Raw genomic sequence first — 16,795 nt, forward strand, 5'->3', positions numbered from 1 at the left:
ATGCCATATGCCATGATGAAATGCCCTTTTCATTGGATTCAGTAGATTTGAGGGAGTCAGATTTTCTTCACACATTTACATTTAAACACCACGCACACAGATACACACTCACAGACAGGTATTTAAGGCAATGGCAGAAGTCCATGACCTCTTTCCAAATGGAAAGAAAAATGTCTCCTGCAGTTCTGCAATGGCCATGTTATTCTCAGTCAGAAGACAGCAGATATAGGTGCCTTGCTTCTCCACCCCAGGAAAATGAAAGTGTAAACTAAACCTGTCAGAGAGACAGAAAATAAACCTCAGAGACACTAGGCAATACTCCTATCCTACAAGCCAAAGTGCCAGCAGGGTGCCAAAGAAAACAGTAAATTCCTGCACTCATGGAGTTCAGAAGCAGCATTAGCTTTCTAGAAAACATTTTTAGGATCAAAATTATCTAGTTTCCAAAACATAAAATCTATGCCAAAATATGCTGGCACATAGGCTCCTATTGAGCATTTAACCAGTGGATACATATCGCACTAATGCTGACATCACAACTGAAGTAACTGAATCAATCTACCATTATTTGGGTGATTCTAGGACTGACAGACAAATTAGGTTTATCAAAGTTATTTTCAAGCATTAAGTTCCTAAGTTCTTTTCCTCTTCAGAGCCACTCGAGTTAAAGACTTTGAGCTTCCCTCCACTAATAAAGGAGCTTCCACGTTTTTGGACATAGCTTTCAGTTAAACCATGCTCTCCTCCCATCCTCAAATGAATTAGCCCCTGTGCTGATTCAATTTCTATTAGCCAAAGAGTGAATTTCATTTGCTGATGAAGAGAAGACCAGATTAAAAGAAGACGACCAGATTAAAAGAAAAAATGACCATCAATTCTTACAGTCAGAGAAGAGATTTCACTACAGGAGACAGGCATTTAATTCTGTTTGCCCTAACGCTGCATATAAACCTATTTTTACCAGCACAAAGTGCTTGACTGTCTCTCCAGATAGGATTTTAACGTGAAATTACAATTTAAACTTCACTCTTTTCACACCAATAAAGATTTTGTGATAAGAGATCATTTCTGTGGGGAAAAAAAAACCCACCAAAAAACCAACCAACAAAACCCCACCGTATTTTTCTTTTTTCCAAGAAGTTTGGTGATGTGATCAGCTCTAAAATACCAGCTAGTGATTATGACCGACATCCCTTGACTACCCAACACCAAAGAAGTGAGTCCCAATCTAAACAAACGTGAGGTTATTTTCAGGAGCAGGAAAGCAGATGGGAGCTTCAGTTGCTTGCGAGCACACATGCTCACCGTTCGGCTTTTATGAATGGCTCCTTACAGATGGAGAAAGAATTCAAGAATCTGCTTCCACTCTTCTCTCTTTAGCAGCATCACGTCATTCATTGCAGGGCAACTACCCCACTACTATCCCAGATAACCTAAAGATTCTCCAGGAAAAAAAGCTTCTGTCATTGAGCTCTGTGGTTGAACACAAATTTTATTTGTTCGGGTCAAAGGATATAACTTTTTCACTCTTAATTTTTATTTCTCCTAATACCCCTTCTCTACCCACAAAGAAATTTAGCTAAATCCCAGCCAAGGTATTTGGCTCACAGTTAACACAAAAGTAAAAAAATAAAAATATATTTTCCTAGATAAACCAGCCTTTCCTAAACTGTACTCAAATGTGTAAATATTTTGTAATGCTGAGAAGCTGTGGTGCTTAAAGCACAGATCAGATCCCTCAGCGAAAGAAACTCCACCAGATCCTGCATCATCATCTTCAGATTTTCTTTTTTAAGTGACCATTTATTTAGAAATAAGCTATTTTAGATACCTGTTATAAAAAACAGGGGAGAGAGGAAGAAAAATTAATGTTACAAGGTCTTTGATAAGCCTGACATATTCTGGAACACTCAAATAATTCCCTAACATTTTGCTCAAGTTTGGTATTGTGCATGCAGAGAAATACTAGTAACCATTACTCATAAAATCAAGCTTATGTTGCACCCACTTTGCCTTAGTTTTGATCTGAATTAAAGCTTCATATTTTGTATGAACTCTTTCCTCTAACAGTTTATGACCATAAAGAACTGTCTTGTTCTAGGGAAGATAATTCCTACATATTTTCATCTATGAGCTATCAATAATAAACCAAATATATTTACCCAAGGGATAAACCAGTAAAATAACAGTTAATTTGGCAATGAAAAATGTTTTTATTTCAATAATCCTGCCTGAAAATCTCTTCTTCAGGATGGATGGGATTGGAAATATTTTGGGATTATTCCGTATGTCAGAGTTCCTGTGATACAGATTAGTGTTTCCAAGTTAGCAATTTCTTAAGACAGACATCAATTTAACTCTGTTATTGCACGTGTGAAACCAAAATAAAAAATCTCCCTGCCTATCTACAGACATATTTACATTGGACTTAGGGCTGCTGGGTTCCCACTGTTCCTTAAGTAAGAGCAACTAAAAATATTGCGAATCTTATTTTCCTCTTCATTAGCACTGAAGACAAGAAAAGCAACAAGAAAGATGTATTTCCAAGACATAGCAATAGAACAAGCCAAGTACTCCTCAGACATAACCAGCTGTCCTTGTGCACCTACTCTACACACTAACCCACCACATCAACCTGCCACGTTAAGTGGAATCAGCAGCTGCCTGCACCATTACTGAGGAGAACCCGGTGCGGCTCAGGAGAGAAAAACAAGGCAAAGAGCATTGCCCATTTTCTTGATCTCCGTTGGTTTAGTTTTCAAACCAGATACACAGAAGGCTTGAGGACTAAGATGGCATTTGATGACTTACTGTTCTTTCTGCTATGTGAAAAAGAAGGGGCCTCTAGCTAAAAGTCATGCCTAGAAGCAATTAAACTTTGCTGAATGCTTCATTCAACTATGAGTAAATAGAGCAGCCAATGTACCGTAGTTAATAGCTACCAGAAATAAAGATCATGGTTCATGACAAAGTCCTTGTCATAGGTCCACCACAGAGAGCACAACAAACTGTGACCAAGCCACCAGTCAGCCTCACAAGACGGCAAGGATCCTTTCCATCTGTGCCAGATAAATATTTATTGCAGCTTTTAGACACAGCCTTCGAAAAGTCATGAATAATTGCTTGCATTATGGGATTGTGGTGTCTATAGATGACACTACTTGATGAGATGAAGCACAGGAATCAACAACTGGCTTAACAATTGGGAGTCTCGTGTTGGAATAAGTGAATAAACATAGGCACGAGGATTATTTCCATTTCATGCCCACAGCACAATTACCTTTCAGCTATTCAAGACTTCAGTCTTGGTCCTTTTGCCACCCTGAATCCAAGCAATGCAAAGAAATCAATGTAAAGGTCGTACCTGTATCAGTTAGTCACTGTTATCGAATATAAAGTTAAGGACTCTGTAATTCACTAGAGCTAAGGGACAACTGCTCACACAAACAAAACAGAATCACCTTCTGGCAGTGGGTGCAGTGATGGTGAGTCCTGGCCCTACTGTTGATCAAGCACAAATGCTTTCTGGTACACTCAGCTTTTGGATTCCAGAGAGAAAACGAGTTGCCTGTCAGCCTCAAAACACCAATGGCAAAATCTTGGTCCCCACAAAACTTTCAGGCAGACACCCTGGTACACAATAATGGTCCTTTGTATGCCAAAGGCTATAATTCATGGCAGTTTTCTTTCACCAGTGTACACACAACAGCTGTATGACTATAACTCTGGAAATTATGCTTGACCTTGGGTTTCTATACTGCAGCTACAGTCTCAAATACGGGCAGACTGACATGGAAAAACATTGAATTTCTCTGTCCAAGTATAGAATACTTGCTGGACAGCTGTCTCTAGCCCACAGTTTGCATTTCACCCTCCAAAATTAAAAGAAAACCCAACATCTCTGATATGCATTGCATTCCCAGCTCTTCCTTTTGTTTGGCAAGCCTAAGCAACACTAGGACTCGATAGCAGGCCACTGTCTGCAATTGATATGTTGCCAGAAAACATGCATAGCAACAAGCAAAAGAAAAGGGAAACCTTGCTCTGTGCCTGCTCCATGCCTCACAGCATACAGGAACTATGATATGGAGGCTGACGGAGAATTCCCCAGTGAAGATGCTTTTATGGAAATGTCTGCTCGTGCAAGTCATGCAAGAATCTGGTATTAAGACACGGGTAAGGTTGCAATACACATTGCTGCGGCCATACAAGCATAGGCTTGTACACAGCACAGAGGAGGCTACTCTATATATATATATATATGCCCTTCAAATACCAAGAACATTTGCTTTTGTTTCCAAATGGGCAGCAGGCTCAGCAGAGGACACCCCCCCCATCCCCACAGGCAGAGTCACAAGAGGTCAGCTCTAGGAGAAGGCTCTAAACAAGGAAAGGCCAAACTCGCTGCCACAAGCAACAAAGGAGCAGTGATATTTTAAGTGTCCTAAATACACATGCTTGCAGGTGGGAGCTAAAAAGGCATTAACATCCCACCTGAAATTCTGACCCAGGGCTGCCCTGGCATAATTACAGGTCACGGTTTCCAAGCTGTTGTGACCCTGACGTAGGCCTGCGGCAGTATTTCTCCTGCGATGGCAGTGACTGACAGCTCTGGTAAATGTGGTGTGAAAGCAGCGTGTGCTGTGCAGAGTACCTTTTCAATAATTAAGGGCTTTGGCTCTTCAACAAAGAAAGAAAGAACCAAACAACATAAAACACTAAACAGCACACAGTATTCTTACTAAAGCACGGATATCAGCACAATTTTCTAATTAGAGATATTTTTTAAAGCCATTAAAGTCTATTTATATGTGACACAATAATTTTGCATTGCCCTGTATATCAAGCAGTTCAGTTAACACCCATCTTCATGACACTTATTTTTACAAGTCACAAACTTTTCTAAAACTATACCATACATCTCCTAAATACAATTTTTGGCTAAAAATTTTTGGCTTCTTATGAGATACAATTTCTAATCATTCAGGTCCAGGATATTAAAAAACAACAACAAACACCCCCCAGTTATACTGTATACAAGGTTAATCTGCTGCTATTGTTTCACCAGAGGCAAAAAAGCACTGCAGGTATGCTGCTGACAAAAGCTGTTTACTCTCTCAGTTTGCAAGTCAGACAATGTGCCAGCTGCAGAAGGCACACACATCGCCATGCACTGGGAACTGTCCCGTATTACTGGCACATACGCATACACCGGGAATATTTTGATCACAGTTAAAAATAATTTGAGCACACATAAACTTGACTCAAAGACAACATTTAAGCACCGGCTTGTTGAAGAAGGATGGGATTATCAAGATTAACATGTTTTTAAGATAAATCTGGTTGCATGTATTTGAGTTTACTGCACCATATCACAGGTTTTCACAGATTTGTGAATATCCAAAGAACTCAAATAGTGACTGTCAGGGGAATTCATAATACTAGCATATACACGCATATATATATCAGCAGTTAAGAGACCTCCGAAGTGTCTGAGCACTCACCAGTTCCAAACACTGCCGGTGCCCATATGCAGCAGCATAATGCACAGTGTTGTACCCCTCTTTGTCTTGGATGGATGGATTGGCATCATTCTGTAGAAGGAACTCTAGACACCTGTGGACAATTCACTAGTGTAAATGTGAGCTCACAGTATCTGACAGACTCACCCCTCACTGCCAGTAGGACTGGCGCTGAAAACTAGCCATTTATTCTGTATTTCTAGCAGCACCTCAAATCACTTTTCACCAATAGCTCCCCACATTCACCATTTTTTTAAACAGAAAATCCCCACTCATCTTTGAGGATCATCTTCAAAAAAACAATCTTCAACCTAACTTTTGCAACTACTCTAGATTACAAAATGATTTTCTATTACAAACCCTGAAAGAAAACAACACAACTCTGTACCATGATGTAAATAGCCTAGAACTGCTACTACTCACATAAAACTCATATATCAAACCATTGGCCTCCAAACATGCACTATGGCAAGCTGAAAAATAAATACTTAACTGAGTTAATTTCCTGGCATGTACGTATATACATATATTTTCTTCTTTGTTGGCTTTTTTTTAAATCATCTGTTTTTCAAAGGATCTCTTACACTTTTTATAGTTCCTGCCACTTTTTCTTATACCATCAAGAAATCATCATTTTCTTATTAGTACCTTCTTCCATAGCTTGTAATTTGTAGTGAATGTAAGGCTGTCATATGAAATGGGATTTTTAAAATGAAAAAGTCATTAGCAGCTAGATGAAAATGTTAATCCGAGTAACTGCATTGAGGAAGCCATTGGCTACTTCTTTTTGCAACATACATACTCAGTGCAAAGCATTAAAATAAGACAGTGCATAACACTAAAGAATTATTAAATTACTGAAGCAGTACATTTTCCAATAAGAAACAGCAACAAGCATAGAAACAGAAATATTAGGGGAAATGTGCACAGAGAAAAGCGTAGAGGTTTTTTTCTTTAGGTTAGCCCTCATTAAAGCCAAGCATTGTGTTTAGCAGAGCAATGAATGAGCAAAAGCAGAGTGTAAAACTGCAGCCCAAAGCAGTGGCATTCTCCAGAAATGAGGTCTAACTGCTTTATTGACACCAAACTTACAATGCAGCTTCTTTTTCCTTCAACTCACTGGCTCTTTCAAGTTCTTCAGCATTTTCATGGGAGTTGCCTAAAATATTCTTTCTTCTTTGCACAGAGGACAGAAAAATGCAACTTATTTTCAAAATTTTGACACAGTCTGCCACCCATTCCCAATCTCCTCGTCAAAGAGTTGACCTCCTCCAGCCAACAGCAAGAATTATACAAGTTAAATGGGTGTACTGCATGGGTCTGCAGCTAATAAGTTTTGCAAGCAAGGGAGACAACTACATAGCAGTTTATCGTCCTGCAAGTCAACGCCAGGGAAAACCAACCTGGAAAATTCTGGTTTCTGTCAGGTACAGTTTGACCATCACTTTCTAGAATCCTCCCCTTTCTCTGACAGCAACATTGTGCATTTTGTTTCCTTTGCAGAGAGGAACTCAAGATTACCACAGCTTGCTTCTTCCTACAGTAACCTGCCAGTTCTTCTCTAGCGTTTAAGATTCAGAGCATTGGGAAACTTTAGTCACTGATACTAAATCACTCTATCTTGAATCTGCACTAGCTGTGTTGGTGACTCTTTTCACTTTCTGTAAAATATATTGGCAACACTGTGTGGATCTCCTGGTCAGATTCTTCCTGTACACCTGAAACATTTTTGGCATCTCTGCTTCCCAGCTGGATGGATGGCAGACAGAAGATTATGATTCGTGATCTTACAATCATGACCTTGTGACTACAATCTTTCTTGACCACCAAGGCTAATACAGAATACATTTCCAAACTGCTGTGAACCATCACAGATTAGTAGCTTGAAAGGTTTGTAGAAGGACTGTTTGCTAATTTCAATCCCAACTTAACAGGTAAATTCCAGACTGGATTCTGCACAATGCAGAACAGTACATTCTTTCTTTAATATGCAATTTCCCATTAATAATATCAAGATTTGACTGTCTTCAATGTGGGTGCTAGCAATAATGGATTCTTCTACAAACCCAGGGTCTGTCTGATGTCCACTGACTGAGAAAAAACTCATTTATTAACAAATAACTCCCCTGAATATTAACATTGTAAGCTCATGAATAGTACTCGTGCTATGCTGAATCGAGACAGCTGTTCAAAGCTCAAAAAAGCAGCAGGAGACACCTGCGTACAGATCAGGAATTCAAACCTCTCGCATAACAGGTGGAATTCCTACCTGTGTCTGCTTTCAGTTAACTACAAATCAGTGAGATCCAAAAATAAGACTAAGTGATGATCTGGAGAAACATTACATGCTAAGAAACTGCAATCATCTATTTAATGAAAATGCCATTGTGATTTCCATTGCAGGGAAGGGTACTTTCGGAAGACCATAAGCAACAACAGTTACCAAAATAGCTGAAACAGTAGGGCAACCTCACTGCACCAAGACTTCTCCCTGCTCATTAACTGCCCACATCCAAAGTTAAATAGTTATGGATATTTTTTGGACTGAGATTGCCTGACCTCGGGAGTTTTTTGCCATTCAGCAGGAAAAAAGATATGCTGACCTATAAAATCACGGACTGCAAAATAGCATTTCATCTATGTAACAAGGCTTCTTCCAGAACATCTCAAACTGGAAAATGTAATGAGAAGACAACATCACCACATCAGAACCAATTTAGGTTTGGAATATGAGGGAAATAAAGGCCACATATTCCTGCCAATGTTCAGGATGTGACTAAAGGGAGCTCTTTTTTTTGTTTGTTTGTTTTTTTTTAATTAGTGATGAAGGTAGCTACATTCCTATGTTTACCAAGACCTTGTTTACATGCAGGAGCCTCACTTACGATGAGCCAAAAGCTGAAAAACACACACTGAATTGCAATTCTCAACACCCTGAACAACAGCTCTCCCGGGCAAGACAGAATTAGAAACAGCCAGTGGTGAAAGCCTTCCTACAAGCCTACTCTGCTTGTAACACCGAGCACAGACCTTTTAAGATCCTACTGCCTTCTTCCCAGCACTGTTCAAGTTTGAGAGTGACAGGAAAGACATTTTTTATATCAGTATTATAACAGTAGATGATGAAGCAGCTATCAGGGCTCTGGTATGGCATCCGAACCTCTACCATAAACTAAGCCAAAGTTTTCCTGCAGTGGCTTTGAGGTGGTATTCTGCTGGGAATGAGCCAGATGTATTTTTACCAGATTTCACTATACAAGAAACCAAAAAAATAGTTCCTTAGTGTCTAAAGGAATGAGACAGAGAAACATGGGATGACCTAAAATAAATAAAGGTTGCTAACAGTTTTAAGAGAGAACTAACAGGATAATTGAGCCTGTTTTATACAGTATGTTATAAGGAAGAGATTGCCAAAATATGCAACTATCTGGGAATTAGAAATTGCAGTCACTAACCACAGGATTTCTAAGTTTTGCAGCTGTTTTCCCCCTTTCTCACAAGAACAGCACTGCATTCTGCCAAAGGATATTCCCCAGGCCTCTCTCTTTTTAAAGTCTCTAGAAATCAACCTGTTTGGACAGGGTGAGCATTTTTATCAGTTCTGACAGTGGAGAGAGACTGATGGGTAGATCTATCCCATCTTTTCCAGAAAGTCTGTCAGAATGGCCAGATGTTTTTCTGTCACAGCAGCCCATCTGGGAAAACCTCTCCTTCTGCTGTCTCTCACTCCATCGCTTCTGATGGACTTGCAAAGCAGATGTAGAAAATTCTCTGAGCTTACTTTTGTGAGGAAACTACATGGAGGAAAACAGAAGACAAAATGTTGTGAAAATAGTTCAGTAGGACAGGGTGGCTGCACAACTGTGCATAACATCAAAGGTAAACTGTAGAGCTGAAACGCCACATCATCTGGGGATTTGGCTTATAGTCAGAGCAACTCAGTGAGGAGTTATGCATACATCTGAGAGGAATTCCTTTGCTAGCAGGATCATTTTTTTGGCTCAAATGACATAGCATCATGAAGAGAACAGAAGAATACTGATTTAGCAAAACATTCTAAACAAGGAATACAAAGAGGCTTGCTTACTTTCGGTCCATGTCAGAAGCAGCAGCATAGTGCAAAGGGGTGCGTCCCCAGTCATCTGTTTCATTAATATTGGCTCCTGTTGTCACCAGTGTCTCAATACAGTGGAAATGACAATTTGCAGCTGCGTAATGCAAAGGTGTCCTGGAACATAAGTGACAATTTGTTACCTCATATTCCAATATGCACCACCGAGGATAATGATAAATCTTAATTGCTGCATTCCTACAGATTTCCAGCAGTCAGTATCAGCACCTTATATTCCTGTGATAAAATGCAAAGTTATGGAAATTTAACAAAATATTGTGTTAATAGGAAGTTTTGGTGCTCCTACAAAGCTTAATAGGATACAGATCCTCAATCTGTGTCTTGCAAACAACCTATTCCCAGTGAGAGCCTCTGCTGTTGCTCTGCATACACGCTACTTTCTTCCACTTGGGAGGCACAAAGCACAGTGTCCTTCACAGCATCTGATTTAGCTGGCATAGCAACACTCATAGCAACACTTCATATGGGGAAAAAAAGCCCTCTAGGAAGCACATCAAATAGCAGCAATCCTCCTATCACAACCCAGGTGTTGTCATGGGCACACAAGCACAAGAATTTAGGCAATAAGAGAAGCAATAAGGAAAAAAACCCAAACCTGTGATATTTTTAAAACAGAAAACTCAAGAGGGTGGGATGGCTTTTATGTATTTAATGAAGTCTGCACCTGTCTGTCTGGCACATAATTGCAGCAGCAAGAGTTCTGCAGGGAAGGCCAAACTCCTACTGTATTTTACGGTCATTTTTCATGGAACATATGATTTCCAGACCGAGGTGGTCTTTCTTCCTTGCCTGCTGGATTTTTTTTTTCTTTATTAAATGATCTTCATAATTTACCTACCTCCCACATTTGTCCTTCTTATTAAAATCTGCTCCACTGCTTTGCAAGAGTTTTATACATTCAACATTACTGGAAAGAGAAGTAAAGAAAACACAACATGAACAAAACAAAAGTTTACATCTGTGTTGCCCCCCAGCCCCCAAAAAGGAAAGTTACTTTAACTATTTCTGTATTATTTGCCATGGAAAAAAACAGGATACAGCCAACTACAACATGAAATTCAATCAAACAGAAAATGAAGGTTTAAAAAACTATTTCCTTTTTTTCCTAGAAAACCTCAAACTTCTGTTCTGCAGAAGAAAAAAAAAAATTCCAAGAGAGCACATTAAATGTGATCTGAATTCAATGTGTTTGGAGATTTTCAATGGGAGCTGTACTCTAATGCTTCCCACACTGAACTGGTATTTTATAAGAGAACTTTAAAAGAAAGTTGTTGCTAGCTTATAAAATGCCAGTCTAATAACGAAGAGGGTGATATTTAATGAAATCCACCCCCATTCAGCAAAGCATTCAACAGTAAGCACTTTGCTCAAATCTTGTTTACTTGATGAGATTTAATCACAGGAGTTACTTTTAGGTTTATTCTCATATGACTTGTTGAATATTGATAGAATAAAGTACATCTCTAAGTGCTTTGTTGAATAAGTGGCATAGCTATTTAAAGTGATTGTCATATCAATATTGCATTTATATAAGTGGACGAATTGGGCTCCATTGCTTTGTATCTGTTGAAAGAATTCACCACATCATAGCTGCTTCTTGCTCTTGTTTAAAGCCAGGTGATTTTTAATAGAAAATAAAACAGATGAATTCTCACATCTTTTGTAATTCAAGCGAATAAAGGTATGACTCCAAGCCAGAAAATGACATAAAGAAGCACAGCACTTTCCAAGACTCCTTGTCATTCACAGGGGCAATAAATCATTTGTGTTCACAATCAGATGAGCAGACCTTTGAGGTATGTGCTTTTCCTAGTACCCATGAAACTCCCATTAATGTAATGGGAATAACAGGTATGTGTCAGGAAAAAAATGAATGCCTTTTGTATAGCTCCAGCCCCAGGGAAAAAAAAAAGACTGAATGCAATATGTTGGCATACATTCATCCCTACTCTAAATTGCTATTGCATAAAATAGCTACAGAACACTCACCACAAGGTACTAAAAATAAAAACACTTGTTAGTAATGACAATTGCAGTAAACCACTGGAAAAGTATGGTTTATTTTCATGAGCCACTTTTGCTTCTTATGAAGACTCTTCTTGTCTTTAGGGCTTCCAGGGTGTTTCTACTATTCTTTTGGGCCTTATCAAAGAGGGAGCATTTGAATTACTCTATAATAATCTCCATCCCAGCAACAATCATGCCTCCTCTATTAATATGAGACAAGTATCAAGAAGAATAATTTCATAAGAATAACAAAAGCACTACTTGGATCAATTTTATTAATTGTAATAACGAAAACTTTGTGATACACATTTTGGTCCACCAAGAAGGAAAAACAACTTCCAGAAAGACTGCCAAGCATTTGCTGTGGATGACCATTTCTGCTTGCTTTAACCACAGAGAATCCAAGCTGGGCTCTAGCCAAGGCTCCATTTCAGCTGTTTTCTGAGCCATAAAGTCCTCAACAGAAGAGTCAAAATTCAGTGCTTGCCAAATGTTTGTCCTTTTGCTAGGTTAACTTCACAGCACTCAACTGCCAATTATTTGGAAATATTTAAACTAACTGGATGCTACATTTACAACTGAAACGTTGACATATTTCAGTTTTCATTTGTTTCCTTTTCTGGCCTCCCAGCACTTATCAGGAATGCATCACCCTGAAAGAACAACAGTCTTTTCACTTTCTAATTTGGAGGCTGAGGGGTTGTTTGGTTTGGGTTTTTGTTGTTGTTGTTTTGGTTTATTTTTTCTTTTAGAAACTTTTAAACTTGCACCTGAAAAATGGGAAAGAAGGAGATGAGCTGCATTTGGACACCAGGGTTGCAATGTGATGGGCACTGTTGCATAGTGCATTTTTGGACAAGGACATAGTCCAAAGGTGGAGGCCAGGATTAACTGCACTGCCAGCAGCATCCCAGGAGCCACAGCTCCTTCTCCTCACTCACTTTGCCCTAGGAACCGACAATTTCCTACTGACTGCTGGCCCTCAGCGACCATTGTGGCCAAAGCACAGAGCTGGGTGAGTATGCAACACCTCCACCCAAAGCTGAAACAGTTTTCACAGGGGCATGGGAGGGAAGGGGGTTACGCTGTGTCTGAAATCCATACTTCTAATCACAACCCAGCTGTCTGTGGTAGAGGGAATCAGACCACCTCCATTACTTTGCAAGCAACCCCTACACGAGGGCAGTGGCAAAAAGCAGCCTCAAGTGACCAGAATTTGACATCAGACCGCTTTGCTTCCCTTGCACCGCAACAAGTTCCTCTGTGGATGACACAGTCAAATTGGCTGGCACCAAATCTGCAACAAAGCCACAAAATAACTTACAACAGCTACAGTCAGAGCTACTCACCCTCCTGCAGCAGCAGCGTGGAGGCACGTTCTTCCAAAACTGTCGGGGGTGTCTATTTCAAAGCCTGCAGACAGCACGTGCTCATTACTAAACAAGGACACTATGCTATACTTTTGTCCTAGTTAAACCACAAGAAACATTGCAGAGACAGAAGAATCAGTTAGTTGGAAAAAAACAGAACGCAAGCAACTACAGTCAGAAAGAGATTGTCACAGGAATGGCGAGCGGCTGCTCCAGTTTGGCAGCTCTATAAAAAAGAGCTGCAAAGTTGACGAGCATCTATTTCCGCGTCCAGCTCCATGCCAGATCTCTATTTAGAACCATGTGACAGGCATTTACGAGGCAGATGCTTATCAAGAGCACTGCGACAGCAGGACATGAAGACAGAAAACATGAAGAAAGGAGAAAAAAACACAGTCAGCCTGAATGTGAAATGGGATTGGTTTTACTGCATGTGGTTTTCAGGTTGTAAAGAGGCTCCCAGGAATACACAGGGGTATTCATCGAGATGCACAAGGCCAAAGATATAAGCCTGGCCGTATTAACTCTGGTCACCCAAAGCTTTTTCTCTTCCTTCCTGATCTAGTGGTCAAGGCCAGAGCGCACCAAGGTTTAATGTAATGGAGTATGTAATTGCCATTTTTCACACTTTTTTTTATATCCTACAGGACTCAAGTTGCGGGAGAAGAAGTAAGAGATTGTATGTGATAAGTAATGAAGCAATTTTCTAGAAAAAGCATATGATCTGCCTTGTGCTTTTTTAACTCATGGCAACTCTTGCCTGGACAAAAAGAATTTGGGATTTGGCACGTGATTACTGCCTCTTTTGAAATGGTTGCATCAGCAAACTCCTGCTTCTTCTGCTGAAACTCTCCTGAGACTGATGTCTCCACACTAAACTGTCACTTGCTTCTCCTCTCGTGCCCACCAAGCTTTGGCCAGCCTAACTCCTTTACTCTGGACGGATTCAGAAACACGCTTTAGCTGTCTCTAAAATACATCATTGTCAGTGAGATGTAAATACCTGCGCCAGTGCAGACCCTAAGGAGATAATTTCCTGAATTATTCTTTTGGACGAGGGAAAACCCAAACCAAAACAGTACCTCACATTCCTACAGTTTGGAAAAGGGTCCTGAATTTCCTCCCTCTCCCCAGTGAATTAATATAAACACTCTGAACCTGCCAGGAGAACAGGGCTCATACACAAACAATACAGGATGCGATGAAGTACCAGGATGCCATTAGGAAAGCCTCACACGCTTCCATGCACCACACCGCACCACACAGCCAAACACAGCAGCACAGGAAGTCTTTCATTTGAACAATTCACAGCAATGAGCAGAAAGGGGCCATAAGCAGCAGAGACACACGCTACTCGCGCTCCACAGACACTGTGGGATTTACTTACCCGATGACAACAATTTCCTGCAGCAGTCTGAGTGAGCATTCAGCGCTGCTAAGTGTAAAGGGAACATGTTGTGGATCCCACACCTGAAAAGCACAACAGTCTCATTACACACAGTGATGTGAAAATGCAGGTTGCATTCAGACACAACACATCAAAAGCTCCTTCCACAAAGGCAGCATTTTTGATTCTTTTCGAGGAAGATTTTTCCTGCAGCATTAATTTTATCCGTACGTCCTTACCAGCCTTCTCGGGAGTTAAAAATATTCTGATTCAGCAAAATCTTGGCATTATGCCTTGAACAGAATGTGGCAGGAAGGTTTCTAAAAATTCAAGATGAAAGCCAAGGTAAGGGAGGAAGCAAGAGCGCAGGTATTGCTTGGAGTCAATTTCCCGCTGTGGGATGTGCAGATTTCTGCATCAGCAACACATATTGCAACTGCCATTCTGAGGTGAAAGTAAAAAAATGACCAACTCTTGAAAAACACCAGATGGATTCATGTCTGCCTTTCATTTCTATGAGACAATTGGTTGATGGGAGAGTACCATCACCTCGTGGAAGAGGATTTCAGATATGGACCCAAAGATGAAGGAACTTGTCTTTCTCCAAGATTCACCAGAAATCACAATTACTTACGATGCTTTAGACAAAAATGAACGTGGATGTTTATAAAGATATCTTGCTCTCTCCAACATTTTATACATAAATGTATTTAACTAGTTTTGCTTTGTTTTTAAAAAGCTCATTCTTTCCAGAATCCACAGGCCCATCCTTCCTCTGTCTTCACATTAAATTTGTCCTCCCTGCTACTTCACTACACTAAGGAGTGACTTGTGGTGCTATACAAATTTCAATTTTGCTAGTGTCAGCATCTACATCTTAGAGTAAATGTATTAAAAGATGATCTGACAGCCTGTTCTTTGATGGAAACAGCAGAAGCTCCATCTGTATAAACAGGTTGCATTTTTTAGCTGTGGATTCATTTAAGCTAACATTGGACATTCTGTATTGCTGTGCTTCTTCCTACACCCATTTCCCTCTATCTCCTTCTCCACCTAGTTATCAAGCAATTATTTTTCTTCTTTTAGGTCAAGATTTCCACCCAACGCATGTTTTGGCCGGTTTCCGTCAAAATACACTACCTAAGCATCTGCTAAGCAGTGTCACACTTCTATAGCGCTGTTCACACTGGTTCCTCCCATCCGTTACACACTTTCCCCTTTAAATGCAGTTGCCTCAAAGACTGACCAAGCTGTCTGCAGTTGTTGCTAACAACACTGCAGAATTTTCTTTTCAAAGCCAGTTCGGGGAGCTCAGCCAGAGTTATTTACATGCAGCACATATGAAAGCCCATCCCCAGCGTTTCAATGCTCCTTGTTTAGCACAGTAGCATCGTTTGCATCTGCGTGGTATCTCTGAGCCAACTTCTCATTTCACTTGTTTCTGCTGCTGGAAAAAGTATTTTATTTGATCAACATTCCAGTCACCCAAGTGTGAAACAGAAATTTCTAACTGGATAACCCTGATTCCAGGAATGGACCATCCCACCGCATCTCATCTTCCCTTTAAACCTCAAGATAAGAGACAGACTGAGACTTACTGTACTGGAGAAAGAGCTAGGAAAAATGTACGTCTATTTAGACACCAAGATCTTCATGCTGTCTATGTTAATAAAATCCAGAGACCTTAGCTGAAGCCTGTGGAATTTCATTATCAATGCCAATTGAAGATCTGTTCCACCTTCCAAGTTTGCATGATGACAGTCATACTTGATAAAGGAATATGGGTAAATGTGCCATTTTCTTAAACATCCTCAAGCAAACAAACAAAATACTGAGAGCTGCAAGTATCTTCAGAATTAAAACCAGCTCATTTGCATCTGAAAGCAGGTTTTCCTGACTAGGTAAGTCAAGAGAAGTCACTGCTTTCTATGGTAGGTTCTAGGTAGAAGACTCTTAAATTATTATTTTGGAGACATGTAGAGCTAATTGCCAAAAACTTGAATTCATGAATTCAAATTCATGAAATCAGATCCTGCTATTAAACATCTGGTACAGATATCCCTCATGGCATTGCAGTACTATGCTCTTATACCCCTTTGTTTACCTTCAGGTTTGCTATTTTCTTTTGACAGACCATAAGAACCTAAACAAAACTAACCAATATTCAAGTACTCTTAAAAATCAAGCACCTGCCAGTGTTTGAGTCAACAATACTTATCATATTGTGGGTGCAGTCTTGACACATGTGCAAGAGGAAAAAACCCCCAACAAAACACAAAAACTTCCTTGTACTTCTATTCAAAAAAGACTCCCAAACCCACAAATCACATAAAAGCAGTCCTATTATTTCAGCCACCTGAATATCAGAAACCATGCA

General features: G+C 40.0%; 1 protein-coding gene across 10 annotated transcripts in view; it reads right to left on the reverse strand.

Annotated features, from left to right (window-relative positions):
• The window catches only part of ANKRD44 (ankyrin repeat domain 44), a 158,558-nt gene that overhangs the window by 29,115 nt on the left and 112,648 nt on the right, over positions 1-16,795 (reverse strand). For 7 of the 10 annotated variants that reach the window (XM_075756240.1, XM_075756242.1, XM_075756239.1 and 4 more), the window contains 6 exons: positions 14,419-14,501; positions 13,011-13,074; positions 10,493-10,561; positions 9,610-9,750; positions 6,615-6,698; positions 5,505-5,616 (listed from right to left, as the gene is read on the reverse strand). In XM_075756240.1, coding sequence (XP_075612355.1) covers positions 5,505-5,616; positions 6,615-6,698; positions 9,610-9,750; positions 10,493-10,561; positions 13,011-13,074; positions 14,419-14,501 — 553 coding nt within the window. The remainder of the gene's footprint in view (positions 1-5,504; positions 5,617-6,614; positions 6,699-9,609; positions 9,751-10,492; positions 10,562-13,010; positions 13,075-14,418; positions 14,502-16,795) is intronic. The other 3 variants (XM_010298806.2, XM_075756237.1, XM_075756235.1) reach the window with 1 other exon arrangement.

The sequence above is a fragment of the Balearica regulorum genome, chromosome 6 (genome assembly GCF_011004875.1).
Source record: "Balearica regulorum gibbericeps isolate bBalReg1 chromosome 6, bBalReg1.pri, whole genome shotgun sequence".
Classification (NCBI taxonomy): Eukaryota; Metazoa; Chordata; class Aves; order Gruiformes; family Gruidae; genus Balearica; species Balearica regulorum.